At 39.5% G+C, this 17311-nt stretch overlaps 2 protein-coding genes across 3 annotated transcripts in view; one reads left to right on the forward strand and one right to left on the reverse strand.

Annotated features, from left to right (window-relative positions):
* The window catches only part of LOC574737 (3-methyl-2-oxobutanoate dehydrogenase [lipoamide] kinase, mitochondrial), a 30891-nt gene extending 13821 nt beyond the window's left edge, over window positions 1-17070 (forward strand). For both annotated transcript variants that reach the window (XM_030991710.1, XM_030991711.1), the window contains 2 exons: window positions 10021-10182; window positions 16445-17070. In XM_030991710.1, the coding sequence (XP_030847570.1) occupies window positions 10021-10182; window positions 16445-16589 (307 nt within the window). In that variant the 3' untranslated portion in view covers window positions 16590-17070. The remainder of the gene's footprint in view (window positions 1-10020; window positions 10183-16444) is intronic.
* Window positions 49-6614, reverse strand: LOC100888697 (piggyBac transposable element-derived protein 5). The gene is made up of 2 exons (XM_003731391.3): window positions 6453-6614; window positions 49-5431 (listed from the first exon to the last, which is right to left on the reverse strand). Exon 2 carries the CDS (start codon window positions 5428-5430, stop codon window positions 3262-3264), a length of 2169 nt encoding a protein of 722 aa, XP_003731439.2. The 5' UTR covers window position 5431; window positions 6453-6614; the 3' UTR covers window positions 49-3261.
* Window positions 17071-17311: the final 241 nt, after the last annotated feature.

The following is a 17311-nucleotide window of genomic DNA, read 5'->3' on the forward strand; positions in this document are numbered from 1 at the left end:
ACTGACCCCTCGATATGGTAGTACAAAAAAGTACACAGAATGCAGAAATATGGGGATTATTATCTACTGTACTACTAGCTTTTATTACAGATGCATTACTTAGTACATTTAGAGACTCATTCACATGGTTATAGATATGTGCATATGAAATTCAACGCTTTTAACATTCCATAACAAATGTATCATGTAAAAAGCATTATACAAAGAAAAGTAATCACAAGTTATGTTTATTTACGTTTACAAAATATGTATACATGTATGTATCAATTGTCACCAGCCTCCACTTGAGTATTAACACTGTACATGTGCATGCATATGTACATAACATACTTTTTTTGAATATTTTTTACGCAAATTCATGGGGAGTATATATTGAGAATTTAGCAACTATGAAATTGTGTTTTAATCTCTTTGTTTCTTTTTCTCTCTCCCTCTCATTCTCACTCTCACTGCTTAATCAAATCTTACTTCAAGCAGTTTTCAACAACAAAATTACCAGTGAATTTGATATTTCAATGATCATAACACTATTAACTGCACTATTAACAAAGTGAATTAACATCAGCAGTTCCACATTTAAATATTGCTTTTTAATTGTAAATCTATGTTAATACTGAAAAAGGAATTTTCTAGAAATGAATACAAAGAGCTTGCTTTTCTACTTCTGTAAATTGCATGATGGCATTTTCCCCATTGTTTTGTGGATCCCAATAATTACTTCTTATTTTAAGTGATCCATAAATGATTTTTTAGTGATACAGACAATATTTAATGATTGCAAAATTTATAAAGGAACAGGCAGATGTTGATTTTCTATGTCCTTATAAACTGCTCGTTGTAAAATTTGAGTTTATCACGTGATTACCTGCATAATTACGAGGTCTTGATAAAAAGATTGCATTTGATTTTGATACAGTGCGCGCAGATTGAATAACCCCCTCTTACAGTATGTAAATATGGAATCATAAATCTGTGGATGGCTCCAAAATAGTCCCACAAAAAGAACATTTTCTGCACTCTCTCAGTCTCTCCTTGAGTGATGGAGATCGTAAGAGGGGGTCATTAAATGTGTGTGCATTGTATCAAAATCACATGCAATCTTTGCTTACTTTTGTACTCAATGTTTTAATTAAGGCTTACAGCATCAAAGGTTATCATGTGACAACTCAACTTTTTACAATGAGCAGTATATATAAGGACATTGAAAATCAACATCAGCCCGTTTCCTTCTCATTACTAAACTGCTCATTTTACCAGCTCACATGCAGTACGAGCCTCCACATGTGTACCTTAAAACATGCTGTCAGAGGAGGGGTTTGACTATTAATACTGCCTGTGCTACATGAATTCCATGCCATTACACATTCCCTTAGGTTCAAAAGGTCACTCTAGCTGTTGAAATATACAAGGGATTAGAGGTACATGATTTCCCAGAGACCCCAAGTCAAGCATAGCTTGGATTATGTATGGGCTACGAGGATGGAAAAAAATAATGAAACATTTCAATCAGCGAATATTAATTCTGGAAAAATCATCCACCAGCAATGCTTAATTCCAAGTTTTGATAAACTTCATTTTTCACACATACATTCATGTGATCACAGTGTGAACAGGAAATCAGATGTGATTTTTATTTTTGCAGAAACTGCCATTATGCTTCTACTTGTTGAACTTTGGTTTTATTATTCACTAATGAACATATTTTAGTTTATTACAGTACAACAAAATCCTACCAACGTTTATGAGTTAAGAGAAGCATTGTCTGAAAGGTGTCCAAAGAATGAGCAACATTGTCAAAGAAAGAGAGCAGTCCAATCCTAGGCTTAGAGCTTTATGAATATACTGCTTTGACAGTTTTGCAAAGAAACATAATACATTCCAGTAAATCAATTTCTTTACAGTTATTAACATTTTTAAAACACCACCTTTTGAGGACCAAATTTTCTTAGATCCAACACAAAGACACCTCTCTCTCTCAAAAAAAAAAAAAAAGTAGAAAGATTAGCAGCCAACCCTGACTTAAAGTGCTGGTATAGAACAACAGTACATATATTAAAGCCCATCTGCACTAGTTTGGCCAGGTGGGATTAGACCTCCCTGCATGGTCACTGACAGGTGGTTATCTCATCAAATAAGGTCTCAATTAATATAAGAAAGAGGGGACCATGAGGGACCAACAGTCACCAATTAGGCTTTTGTTTGCTATGGAGAGGGCGCAAGTAGCCATAAGTAGTGCAGTAGGGCTTTAAGTATCTAAATCTATGTACATGTTCAAGGACATTCTTGAAGATCTCCGTTATTTTACATTTTCATATATAGTTAGCACCAACACAACTTGGCAATTATTTTGTACTTGCTTACTCTGTAAACTTTTTTTGTGTCCACTATGAAGAGCTCCAGTGTTAGCACCAATTAGTACACTTTGCAGATAACAGATAAAAAGATAATAAATACATGTGTGTGTCATACACAATGCTTCAGTAACAGTTCTTAAATGTATTCCCAAAGTTACTCTTTCAAAGTCCAAGTCAGCAATGCTGTTAGGACTCGTCCACATGGGAAGAAAATATTATTTAAAGACAGTAGCATAAATGCGACGTTCTCCTTTGATAAAATCAGGTTTAATTGTCCAATATCCATGTTTAATAATTGCATTTATTTCCCTCTATTGTACCATAAAATGTTTATTTTTTTTTGTTTAACTTGCATGATCACTCACTACTTCAGTTTCAAGGTGCTCATTATTATGAACTGTGGTACATATGTGCTTTTGAATTGACACAAAGTACATTGCAAAATATTCAAGGCATGATTCTTAGCAATGTTTTGTAAAAATGTGACATTTCAAAGAACTTAAATCAGGCAAGTGTTGTACACAGTCAACCTTCTTTTATGTCAGGATAATTTAAGTGTAATTTGTGATATCAAGAATAAAGTTACATGTAGATTTGTAGACCCCAGTTTTTCTATTTCTCTAGTGTTTACACTTTATCAATGTATATGTACATAAAATCAAATACATGTATTGATGTACAAATTCATGAATATGTGTTAACACAGACATACTAGGACTACCAACTCTTGCCAATATATTAAATGTCTACAAAGCAGTATTGAAAGTAAAAAAAGTGTGATACATGTACATGTACGTCATCTACTTTGTTATCAGCCTACAGGATTTGAAACTTTCATGAAGATGTTAAATTGTAAGTTTCATATCCCTTCAGGAAAATGGAAAACACACAAAATCCAAGATGCTTTTTATTCTGTGGATGTACCAGACAATCCTTCTTGAGCTACTTCATCATGCAGTGCATCTATACCTTCTGTTGCTTCATGTTCATGAATAGGTGCTCCTAAGCTACCGTCCTGCATGGGATAGAACATTGCTGCAGAGGTATCGGCAAGCTTGGCTTTCTTAGGTGTACGCTTGCGCCTTGATTTGGACTTGGAGTCCTTCTTATCGCTCTTCTTATCACCTTTCTTGTCACTCTTCGGTGACTTTGACTTCACCTTCTTAAATTTCACCTTGAGAGGGGAGTTGTTGCTGCGATCAGGACTCTTCCTCTTCTTGCCGGTCATCATCTGCGGTGCTACCAGCTGCTTGGCAAGATTCTTCTTGAACTCCAAGGTGCACATCTTGCGTGTTCCAGCCAGGGAGCCGTGGTTTGCGTTCATGTAGGTCTCCTTCATAATGATGTATGCATTGGCCATGCATGTGTCAAAGATGAACCAGAACAGATAGTGCCACCATTTGTTGGAGGTTCGAGAGGAAGGATACTCAAGACGGAGCTGGTTGGCATGCGAGACACCATGTAGGTATTTGTTACAGTAAGACATTGCTTGGGGACATGGGACCGGCTTCACCCAGCCATCTCGCTGCTTCCTAGTCACATTGTCAGTCACTGTGGCATCATCTGCCGTTGACAGCACATGAACAACACGCTTGTCCTTCCAAGCATATGCGCAAGTATTGCCTTTCTGAACAACTGCAGATTGACCATGCTGAGTAAAGGACTTGGACCCAAGCTGAGCCTCTGGAAAGTCCTTACGGTCAGCTTTGACAGTACCTCGACCTCTGATCCCCAAGTCAAAGAGCCTCTCCAGAAGATAAGGACTACAGAAGAACCCTTTCATATTGATGATGGCATTAGTATTATGGAGATCCTTGGTGAGATCTAGCACCACTCTTGTTGGTAAACCACCCTCAACTTTACCTGTCTGTGATTTACCAGTGTAAAACTGAAAGTCATTCACATAGCCGTTTGTTGAATCTGCTCTCATCCACACTTTGATTCCTACCGTCGAACCATCAGCCGATCTCTGCCTCCAACCTAACTTGCCTTTGTAAGTGATGATTGTTTCATCAATGCACAGATTCTGATGTGGATGGTATGTATCCTTAATGGTGTGTAAGACTGTGTCCAGAACGGTGCGAATAGCATGAAGCTTATCGTGATCCGGTGCAGTCACAGGTGGGTTAGTGGTCATGTCATTCGCACTAAAGTTCCTTGCAATGTTCTGAAAGCGATTCTTAGGCATGATCTGTGAACAAGCCAGGTTACCAAAAAGCCAATCCGTTGACCAGTACATATCTTGATGAGGGAGGCTTAGAATACTCATATAGATGCGAATACCTAGATAAGCTTTCATTTCAGTCAGATCAAGTGGTTGCCAATGAGCATTGGCTTTATCAGCATGGCTTTGTTCAGCAAATCGGTTAGTCTCTATCATCAATCGCTCCATGAGTGACTCAGGGAAGAGTGAGTGAAAGTAATTCAGCTCTGGCGTACCAGGTGGAAACAACACACCAGGTCCTGGTTGGACAGCATTGAATGGTGGAGATGGTGTAGCTCTGACTTGATGAGTCCATCCCGATGGCTGATTGGCTTGCTCACTCCTGCCCTTGGGTGTTGAGGAAGCTGCAGCAGATACTGCTACTGCTCCTGCTGTGGATGCAATGTGCGGAGGCGGGGCACGTGGAGGCATCTGAAGACCATGAAAGGGCATGTGACTGTGAGAAGCACCTTGTGAATGTGAACCCATGTCAGCAGCCTGCCTTGCGGCTTGTTGGGCAGCCTGCTGAACCAATCCTAGTCCAATGCTCTGCGCAAACGCTTGCTGGATCATCGTGGAATTGAACATCTCCCTCCTGCTCCCGTCCAAGTTTGTGTATGTCTTCTCGATATCCGAGCCACCACCTTCAGACTGTTCATCCACACTGATATCATCAGAGTCTATGTCTGAGCAATCGAAAGGAACAGGAGCATGCATCATGGAGCCAGGAGTCCCACCCATGTTGCCGCCCATGTCCGGACCCATGTTGTGGGGCATGTTGGGAGGTACGTTGGGCATACCACCACTCATGCCCCCTTGGCCAACCCTGCTTGTATCATACACACCACCAGCCATCTGCTGAATATTCGCCATCCTGTGTGAAGATAGAAAATAACACTTATTTTTCTGGACATTAAACTAAACAATAGTGTAACTTATAGCTGTGGAATATGCCCCGCCCCCCCCCCCCCCATCCCCATTTTATTATATGAAGTAGGCCTACTCAAATAACTTTTTGGAATGAATCCAAAAAAAAATAAACAAAAATTAGTTTTTTCTCTTGTTTTCAAACTTTTGACAGTTACATGTATGTGAAAATTGGCTAAATTATTTAGTCAATACCTCTTTATGAACAGAAAGAAGTTCAGTTCATGTTTTACTCCGAAGTCTGCATCCACATTAACCCAGAATCACCGCATTCTAAAAACATTTTTAGTTTTGGGCAAATTTTGATGGTCATTAATTTTATGCCATTGTGACAGATTGTCATTGACTAAAAGCAACTTTTTAAAGTTTAGTTTTAGCAATAAAAATGGGCTGCCTTTACTTTGAGAAAAATTTAAACCCCAAAACAACCCTTACAAAATGGTTAGGAGTTTCAAGGCTTCAGCTGAACACCCCCTCCAAACCAAATCTTAAAGCCCCCCCCCCCCCCCCACCCCCCAATCCTCTGGGGGAGGGGGGGGGGCATATCCCCATCAAAATAAGGCAGCAGGGGATGGCAGCAATCCACGGGAGGCAGCACATCGGTGCCGTTCTGGAGCTCTACCAATAGAAATTTATAATATATAGTCTACAAGGAATTGAACCTTTTTTTTTGTTTTTTTTAAGTGGTAGAACTAGAAGTCGGACCTCGGTTACGCAAGCGCAGCGCAAAGGCAACGCTGAATTCTTACAAAAGAGGTTATGTGCGTGGAAGGACCCTAGCCCTCATCTTAATCTCATACATGGGACTACACCATGCTAATCGTGCATCTTTTCATGCACCGAATCGTGAGGGTTAATCTCTACAGAAATCGCACTTTCTCTTTCCTACTCTGTATTTTTGATGATCTATAGGGACCAATGCCAGCAGATATTCAGATACACTCATATTATATCTATATATTTCTTACCTGAAGGATATGCGAGGGGTAACAAGCTGTAATTTGTGACATGTAAATCCAGTTTCCGCTGACCAAGTATAACACAGTCACTCACTAGCTCACGAATTCTACACAAAACCCATGTACAAAACATACACAAATGTGTTGTGTGTCGACTCCGAGCGAGCCCTATGTTTATCATGCACGGTGCGGCGCCGCCGGGTACCGGGTATACTGACCTCGATGTTTCGGGTCATAAGTTCGGGAAGGGGAGCAGCACTTGGCCTTTTGTGGCTTTCGTGATTGCTTTTATTCTCATCTCGCCAACCTATGTTCTTTTTTTTTTGGTATTATCGTGGTGTTTCAATCTTTTTTTAGAATACTTATAACTCCATATTATAAACTCCGATAATTATGCTTGTTTGACAATGTTTTATTAGGGGGGGGGGGGGAGGGGTGTGGAGTATATTTTTTTATCATTCAAATTCATTGTTTAAATAGGGCGTCACGAGACATAGACACGAAATTCGATGGACCTAACGGAACACCGTATTTTACATCAAATTCTAGTGGCGGTCGAGATTTTCCTAGAATATGACAATGATTTTCATGTTGCTCAAAGGCGCCATTTTATAGACGCTCATAATGCTGATCAAACTCCATCACACCTTCGTGGAAATTAAAGAGGCAAATGTAGAATCGGCTTAAAAATGTCAAAGGACTTGAACCCCGTACCTTGTGATCTGCAGTCGGGTGACCCGACGGGTGACTTATCAGTGCATTGCTTTACAAATAAAGTCCGAGTGTTTTTATACTTTTGTTATAGACCCCTACGTTTGTCTTTGTTAGTATTTTGTTGCTTGGGACTTACGTTTTCTGCCTTTGCATCGTTTGCGTGCGCTAAATTGCGTCCAAGAAAAAACGAAACCTAGAATTATCGATATTAACTTAATCACAATTATAACTAAAAATGACACATATTTGTAAAGCAACAATGAACTTCGTTTCGTCGATCAGCCATGCAGGAAGTCTTTCGTCTACTTTGTTGTTAGTGCAGACAGACAGTGGAACAGATTCGTTTAATAAAAATGTGGAAATGCAAGCATTACTTTAAACAAACAAAACTTTGTTACACCTGGCTCATATTCCTGATATGAAAGGGCAGAAATATACTTTCAAGGTATATGATTTTCGCTTCGAAATCGACTCTTTGGTACCCTTTCCTCAAATTCTTTTTAATCACTCATGCGTGAAATATGCATCATTTTGAGTTGCATCAAAATGAAAGAGGATGATCTAAGCTTTACAAATTGTGTCATTTATGAATTATAATTGTGATTAAGTTATGATAATTCTCGGTTTCGTTTTTTCTCGGACGCACTGTATAGTATCGTCATTGGGGCGATATAGAGAAACGTTTTGTACGATGATGAATGTAAGTTTTGAATAATAGCCTATAGTCTTATCACGGTGATTAAAACAATTTGGAGCCCTGCACGGGCATCATGGATTTCGATAACTATAACAATCGAAAGAGTCAATCAACTTGGCTTTTCTTTTCTTTATTTTTATTTTTTCTTTCTTCATTTTTGTTTACAAGGAAAGGTTAAAGCAGGGAGTATATTTTCCGAGGGGAGAGGATCTAGGGGGTTGTCTCCGATAGTGTTTTTGCCAGGAAAATACTTAAATGTATTAATATCGGGAATCTTGTCGACCGTTCACGTTGCATTGGCACATTTATCTGTCAGACACAACTGTATAGAATACGACTCTCGCGTTCGCTGGAGGTTTGATATTGAAAAACGGCAAAATGTTATGATACAAGAAAGTTTTAGAGCCTAAGTAATTATATTTCGAAACCTCTCGATATAAAAAATAAAAAGAACGCACACAAATATTTAGGCATCGCGATCACCTACTTTTATTCCGTTGTGAGAAAAAACAAATCACTATCGATGGGAAAAGTTTCGGCGTATGTCTACAGAAATACATCCATGTTGTATAAATCAGCATCGTTCAGATAGAAAGCGGCAAACCTCTGCAAAAAAAAAGGAAGAAGAATGATCTTCTGTATGACTTACGACTCTCGCGTTCGCTGGAGTTTTGATATTGAAAAACGGCAAAATGTTATGATAAAAGATAGTTTTAGAGCCTAAGTAATTATATTTCGAAACCTCTCGATATAAAAATTAAAAAAACGCACACACATATTTAGGCATCGCGATCTACTACCGGTACTTTTATTCTGTTTAGAGAAAAAACAGATCACTATCGATGGGAAAAAGTTTCGGCGTATGTCTACAGATATACATCCATGTTGTATAAATTAGCATCGTTCAGATATAAAGCGGCAAACCTCTGCAAAAAAAAAGAAGGAAGAAGATAGATCTGTGGTCATGACGTCACGATTATGCTTACTATGTAAGAATATGATTGGTTGGAAAAGTTTTGCCGCCAGTCGATCGGCACAAAATGCTGCGGCGGCTTTTTTTTTTTTTTTTTTTTACACCTCCTCAAAATTGCCATTCACAAAAAACCAGCGGTTATGTTTTTGGGGAGGGGGTTCTGCCGCTGCATGTCTTTATAATCATTTGGTGTTAAAAGAGGATCGAGGACGAATTTAATATATTTAGGATGTCCCGTTTGTTTCGCTTGAGGGAACCTCTCTGTAATTTTTTGTCTCTTCTACCTTATTATTTATTCATTTGTTCATTCATTGTTTGTTCATATATTTACTTATTCATCAATGTTTTCATTTATTTATTTTGAAGCCTCAAAGTCTATGCCGATGTTATTATTTGTTTAAAGTAAATATTCCTGAAGCAAAAACATTTCATTTTTTATCTGCTGTCAGGTTTTTTTTTTTTCTTCTTCTTTATTTTAAGGGTTGAGTTTGCATCAAGCTGTGGGTCCTGGGGTGTTTCACAAAGGTCCTAATTAAGTCGAACTCAATTCTAAGTTGGACTTGAATATTATGGAGAGCCATTTGTAGCCTTAAAATGAAATATATCCAAAAGCCAAAATTCAAGTATCGATATTTTAGACTTTTCATAAATTCCACATCAAGAACATGAATCTTGTTGATAATAGAAAATATGAATGATTTATATTAACATTTTATGCCTTTTGAAATTATTTTTACAAAAAAGTTTCAAAGATGCTAACAGCTTTCTAGTATTTTTAATACCAACTAAGAGTTAAGTTTGACTTTATTTTATTCAGATTTGTTTGAAATTCTTTTTTTTACAAAGTATTTTTGCTCTCTTTACCTAGTTTAGGTTGGTCGGTGGGTGAAGAGTGATTACATTATAGAACCAGACAGAGGTGCCACTTTAAAGGGCATTAATGACAACGTACTTGACCCTCCCCACCCCCACCACCCCACCCCACCTCACCTACCCTACCCCATGGGCCAGTTAAAATCCCTGTTTGCACAGTTCTAGCTTTTTTGGTATATTGCGGACATTGATGACCTTTTTAAAATCTTTATTTTTCAGCTTTGGCTGGCAAAACCAGCTCATTGAATATGATAATGATGTTCTTAATAGGTAAAAATCAAATTACTAAAACCAAAACAATTTCCTTTCTCCCATCTTAGGATATCGGATCGAGGAGGAGGTATCCCCCATTCCTTGTTGAAGAAGGTGTTCCAGTATCACTTCACGACGGCCAATGATGATGAGAGTGTGAGTGATAATGGTGGAGCTTTGGGTACCATGATTGAAGCCGTCAATCAGCCTACAGCCGGACCTCTCTGTGGGTGAGTAGTAGTTCATGTACTTTCAGGATTTCCCATCACCAGCAAATATCCCGTTTGACAGACGACTGGCTTGATTCTAAGGTTGAGTTCTTTCTAAATTTACGATCCTCGCTTTTTGAATCCTTTTGAATAATTTGTGGATAAAGTTGAAGGATTGTAGGTTCAAAAACTGGTTTTCTTAAGATTTTGATTTTGTATACACCTGTGACATAAGAATATGAGCTGTAGAGATTTTGCTGTGGAACACTTTCTTAGGATTCATCTTTGTCATTGACGAATATATATTGTCTTATGGCTGATATGCTCAATCCCAAGGATAAGTTTGATTCCTGAACTTTTAATTTGGGTCAGTGACACCATGAATGTACACCTCTTTATATATCAATATTTTTATTTTGGGCCTACTGGCTGAAATCATTTGATGTTGACCCCAGGTGCATCTCTGAAAAGTCACTTTTTAACATCAGCAGATCACATCAAATCAAAAACCTTTGGCACTTGTCACTTGTAAGTAATTTTATTTCTATAACCAGCGCTCAAAATACACGGGGGCGGTGGGCGATTCGCCCCCGTGAGCTACAAAATCGCCCCCGTCAGGTTGCTCACGGGGGCGATTGCAAAATTAAAAATCGCCCCGGTGGAATTATAAAATAAAGATAATCTTTTCTGTTATAACTTTAACACAATATTGAGTTTCAATTTTCAAACCTTAAACCAATGAAATGGAACTAAGATTAGCGTGCAAGATTTCTCGTTTTATGAGTAGGCCTATTATTAGTATTACCGATTCAGCTCGCAGTGCAGTGCCGCCGTCAGCAGTGGTTATAGGCCTACTGCGCCGTTAGTAGCGGTGCGTGTGCACGCTGCCGCGCCATGTCTGTTGGAGCTGGAGGCGATCGGGCAAGGGCAGAAACATGGTCATGGCCTGGAGAAGTTTTTCGTTCTCAGCAAATAATGAACCTCGACCAGTAAATCAATATTAGGGACTTTTAGATTTGCACGATGAGAACGTGGACTGCAACGTGTGACCTCCTTTTAAGGCACTGCCAGTGCTTAAAAGGACGTCACATGTGATTGCCAGCTAGTGCCTTAAAAGGACGTAACTCGTCCACGTCCACGTCCACGCAAATCTAAAAGTCGCTTTTGAGGAGAAGAGGAAGACCAAAATGCCGTGAAATCAGGGGCGGCGATTTCTGTTAATGACCGGGGGGGACGAGCTGCGAATTTTTTTACGAGGATGTTATGCGAGGGAGCGTAGCGACCGAGCGAGATTTTTTTTGCAATTTTATTAGTCTAAACGCTGCACTCTTGGGCCTTCCAGAGCCTAAAAGTGTGTTGCAGTCATTATTCAGTATATGCTATACAATTTGTTTTGCACTGTTTCAAATTTCCAGGGGGACGATCCCCCCCTAAAAAAATTGAGGGGGGGGGGGGACGTGTCCCCCCCGGATCGCCGCCCCTGCGTGGAATGATATGGTAACATGGGCAGATCTACGGCGGGGGGGGGGGGGGGGGGGGGGGGGGGGGGGGGTTTAACCCCCTCCTCCCACCCCCCCCCCCCCCCCCGGCCCCCTTGGGCTGCCAAGTGAAAATGTGATATTAAAGCGGGGGGAGGGGGATTCTGGAGAGGACTTCTAATCTATTTTTTTTTTTTTTTCAAAAGGCGGGGGGAAGTGAAGCGCCGTTTTAGAATGACTTTTTTTTTTAACTCTTACTGTCACCTATCTCAGATAACCCGAAGTTTTTGGTTGCTGCTTTATATGTAGTTGATAATGCATGATTAAAATAAAGAGAGAGAGAGAGAGAGAGAACCACCATCATTTTGCAATGGTTCAGGGTTCGTGTAATGTACATTTGAAACCATTTCTTAGCGTCTCAACCCTAAAAAAATAGCAAAACTATTTTTGAGGAAAAGCATTATACTGAATTAAATAAAGAATAAAAGCTTTATATTGGATCATACTAATACTGATACGGGCTAAAGACATTGTATTTGTATAGAGGTATTCCAAAATGACATTCTGATAATCAACATTTGTTCTGGTATCATATGTATATACGCATAATACAACTGATCTTTATGATTTCTTAACGTGACATAGCTTCTTCTCCCTCTGCAAACAAAACAGAAAACAAGGTTGTTTAATAAAGGACCATGCGAAAAATATCATTGTGATTCAAATTGATGCAAGGATTTTTTTTGAATAAGCAATGCTTTTCACCAGAATCTTCTTTGTAAAAACGACTTTTACAAATCTCGGCCATGCAATTCTGCCACTGTGCTGTAATATCACTATGAGATTAGGAAAAGTGTATTATGTAATGGGTATTTTAAATTGAATGGAACGTCTCAACTCAGTAAGCATGGCTGAGATTTGTAAAAGTTGTTTTTACAAAAAGATTCGGGTGAATAGCAGTGCTTATTCAAACAAATATTCGCATCAATTTGAATCACAATCATTATTTGTCGCTTAACCCTTACTGTACTGGGGGGGGGGGGGGGCCTGGGAGCCCCCTCCCCCTCGACATTTTCGGAGATTGCGCCGCAACCGCTTGGAATTTTGAATTGTCGTTTCATGACTTTTTTCCCTCAAGTCTTACGCACATTTTGATACCATTTTCGTCAAAATCGGATATACCTGTAAGGCGTTACATAACAATTAGTATGCGCATGTCATCAAAAAAAAAAAAAAAAAAAATTAAAATCCATCAAAATTTGCATAAATTATCATTATTAATTACATTTAAATAACTTTTTTGTGTTAGAAGTTTCATATGAATAATGAGTTTCAACATTCAAAAAGTGGAGTTTGACACGTTTTCTGTAAAATGCATAAAATTAGCGCATGTTGCATAATTAATTAGGCTAACGACAAAAATTTGCACATTCGGAAAAAACTAATTATACCATCTTGTTCCTTACGTAAATATCTACAAACATGCAAATTTTCGTGTTCATCGGACAATCGACGGCCGAGATCATAGGGGGGGGGGGGGGCCTGGGAGGGGTCTATTCGCTATTCATAAGGACCGCTATTCATAAGGTCCGCTATTCATAAGGACCGCTATTCATAACGTGTAATTCCCGTACTTCCGGGTCCGCTATTCATAATGGCAAAAGAGGGTCACTATTCATAAAGAAATAAGGTTCGTTAATCATAAGGACCGCTATTCATAACGTGAAATGAGGGTCGCTATTCATAATTCATATTAAGGGTCATTAATCATAAGGACCGCTATTCATAATATGAAATCAGGGTCGTTATTCATAATACGACGAGAGGGTCGCTATTCATAATACGAAATAAGGTTCATTACTTATAAGGGTCGCTATTCATAACACGGGAAGAGGGTCGCTATTCATAATACGAAATGAGGGTCGCTATTCATAATAGGAGAAGAGGGTCACTATTCATAATAGGAGAAGAGGGTCGCTATTCATAATAGGAAATGAGGTTCGCTATTCATAATATGAGAAGAGGGTCGCTATTCATAATATGAGAAGAGGGTCGCTATTCATAATAGGAAATGAGGTTCGCTATTCATAATAGGAGAAGAGGGTCGCTATTCATAATAGGAGAAGAGGGTCGCTATTCATAATAGGAAATGAGGGTCGCTATTCATAATAGGAGAAGAGGGTCGCTATTCATAATAGGAGAAGAGGGTCGCTATTCATAATAGGAGAAGAGGGTCGCTATTCATAATAGGAGAAGAGGGTCGCTATTCATAATAGGAGAAGAGGGTCGCTATTCATAATAGGAAATGAGGGTCGCTATTCATAATAGGAGAAGAGGGTCGCTATTCATAATAGGAGAAGAGGGTCGCTATTCATAATAGGAGAAGAGGGTCGCTATTCATAATAGGAGAAGAGGGTCGCTATTCATAATAGGAGAAGAGGGTCGCTATTCATAAAAGGAGAAGAGGGTCGCTATTCATAATAGGAGAAGAGGGTCGCTATTCATAATACGAAATGAGTTTCGCTATTCATAATAGGAGAAGAGGGTCGCTATATATAATAGGAGAAGAGGGTCGCTATTCATAATAGGAGAAGAGGGTCGCTATTCATAATAGGAGAAGAGGGTCGCTATTCATAATAGGAAATGAGGTTCGCTATTCATAATAGGAGAAGAGGGTCGCTATTCATAATAGGAGAAGAGGGTCGCTATTCATAAAAGGAGAAGAGGGTCGCTATTCATAATATGAAATGAGGGTCGCTATGCATAATAGGAGTAAGGGGTCGCTATTCATAATATGACCTTGTCAGTATTGGTATGTTGAGTTGAAAAAACGGTCTGCGCATTTTTCAAATTTCCGTCCCCCCCCCCCCCCCCCCCCCCCCACCCAATTGGAAAATTGTCAGGTTCAATTCCGCTCAGTAATTTGTAGGTCCATAAGTCCTAATAAAAATTACTTTCTACAAAAACATTATTGTCGTATAAACAATTACTAGTTTCTTAAATAGCAAGCTAAAATGGATAATGGGCCTGCTTGGCGTACTTAATATCTCAGTGGCGTAGCCTGGATAAGATCAGTCGGGGGCAGGGTGGTGGGGCAAGATTTCCAACAAGGAGGAAAATTTACGATAGGATTACATGTGTGTTATGTTTTACTTTTTTTTCGTCACCACATGAGCGGGGGTTGGCTCTATATAATTATCAAAGATAACAGATAAAATAGAATTACTTTAAAAAGAGACAACTATTAAGGGCTATATATCGCCCCCCCCCCTACTGGACCAGGAACGTAGCCGAGGGGGGGGGGGGGACGTATTATGAATAGCGAACCTCATTTCGTATCATGAATAGCGAACGTCTACTCCTATTATGAATAGCGACCCTCATTTCTTTTTTATGAATAGCGACCCTAATTTCGTGTTATGAATAGCGACCCTCATTTCCCATTATGAATAGCGACCCTCATTTCGTATTATGAATAGCGACCCTCTACTCCTATTATGAATAGCGACCCTCTTCTCCTATTATGAATAGCGACCCTCTTCTTCTATTATGAATAGCGACCCTCATTTCTTATTATGAATAGCGACCCTCTACTCCTATTATGAATAGCGACCCTCTTCTTCTATTATGAATAGCGACCCTCTTCTTCTATTATGAATAGCGACCCTCATTTCTTATTATGAATAGCGAACCTCATTTCCTATTATGAATAGCGACCCTCTTCTTCTATTATGAATAGCGACCCTCTTCTTCTATTATGAATAGCGACTCTCATTTCTTATTATGAATAGCGACCCTCTACTCCTATTATGAATAGCGACCCTCTTCTTCTATTATGAATAGCGACCCTCTTCTCCTTTTATGAATAGCGACCCTCATTTCTTATTATGAATAATGACCCTTATGAATAATAACCCTTATGAATAACGACCCTCATTTTGCATTATGAATAGCGACCCTCATTTCGTATTATGAATAGCGACCCTCATTTCGTATTATGAATAGCGACCCTCATTTCGTATTATGAATAGCGACCCTCTTTCTGTGTTATGAATACCGACCCTTTTGTAATATTATGAATAGGGACCCTTATGAATAACGACCCCGATTTCGTATTATGAATAGCGACCCTCTTCTAATATTATGAATACCGACCCTCTTCTTTGATTATGAATAGCGTTCCTTATAAATAATGACCCTTATGAATAATGACCCTTTTCTCCAATTATGAAAAGCGGACCTTATGAATAGCGGTCCTTATGAATAATGGACCTTATGAATAGCGGACCTTATGAACAGCGGTCCTTATGAATAGCGACATTGACCCGCCTGGGAGGCCCCCCCCCCCCCCCCCCCCCCCCCCCCCCGGTCAGTGGGTGCTCAAAATAGCTCAGTACAGTAAGGGTTAATCCCTTTTAATGACCATGTTTTATTTTTCGTTTGCAAGGGGAGAAGAAGATATGTCACGTTAAAGACATCATAAAGATCAGTGTTTTATGCGTATATATTATATACACAGGCCAGTAACAGCTATGTAGCTTGTAAATTTGTAAGAGGGAAAATGCTGATTGAAATGATAATGATGAAATAGCAAATAATTGAGGAGTATCATAGGTACCAATTCAATGGATATTTGTATAAAAAAGAGCCCCCGTCAGTAATAAAAGAGCCCCCGTGAGAAGGCTCACGGGGGCTCTTTTTTCGGGGGAAGAGCCCCCGTGGACAAAAAATTAATTTGAGCCCTGTCTATAACCCAAAGCATATTGATCAGAGAAGTATTTGGTCCTATTTTCTTTCTTGTTTAGATTTGGCTTTGGACTGCCAGTATCCAAGGCATATGCAGAGTACCTAGGAGGGTCTATATCACTGGAGACCATGCAAGGTATCGGAACAGATGTCTACCTTAGACTGAGGCACATTGATGGCAAACAGGAGAGCTTTAGGATCTAATTAGGACAGCTTTGAGAAAAAGAGTTATAGCGGAGAGCTTTAGGATCCGGGAATTCAAATAATTTGATATCATGTCAAAGGCAGTTGCAGAGCTAGCGTTTTTTCTTGTCGTAATTGACCAGGCTGCTACCAAAGAGATTGAAATAACAGATTTTAAAGAGGAGTGTTTGTGAGAAAGTCAAACGGTTGTCATGGTAATCTATATAGAGGCTGAATTGTATGTAGGTATTATTTATAACATCCATTTCCCAAAGAAAAGGCTATAGACCATAAGAAATGTTGCTTGTGATCACAAGTGGTAGCTTTTTAGAGAGCATTAATGTGAAACCTAATTGATGTTCAGGCTCCCTTTGGCCCATATTCTTGAAAGCATGTCTTTAAACCTGGTTGAAAGCGAGTCCACTCGTTAATGAAGTACCAACGTAGATATTCATATCGATAACAGTACCGGTAATTGTGATACAAATCGAATCAATGCAATAATTTATGCTATGGTCACAAACCCCTAAAGTAGCCTGCTCGGCGGCCGAGCGGCGAGTTTTTAACCAATTCTGCCCGGCGGCTGCCCGGCCACCGAGCGGCGGCCGCCCAGGCACCGCTCGTTTTTAGAGCATCGCTCGGTCGCCGCTGAAGTTTTAGCGCAGAGTTAAAATTTGGGCGGCGCCTGCTCACTTTTCACTCACCGCCCAAAATACGCTCGGTGCCTGGGCGGTCGCCGCCCG

The sequence above is a fragment of the Strongylocentrotus purpuratus genome, unplaced genomic scaffold (genome assembly GCF_000002235.5).
Source record: "Strongylocentrotus purpuratus isolate Spur 01 unplaced genomic scaffold, Spur_5.0 spur5_scaffold_2, whole genome shotgun sequence".
NCBI lineage: Eukaryota > Metazoa > Echinodermata > Echinoidea > Camarodonta > Strongylocentrotidae > Strongylocentrotus > Strongylocentrotus purpuratus.

What these genes read in the sequence shown, in the direction of transcription:
- LOC100888697 (XM_003731391.3), bottom strand. Translation starts at nt 5,430, where the DNA reads ATGGCGAATATTCAGCAGATGGCTGGTGGTGTGTATGATACAAGCAGG.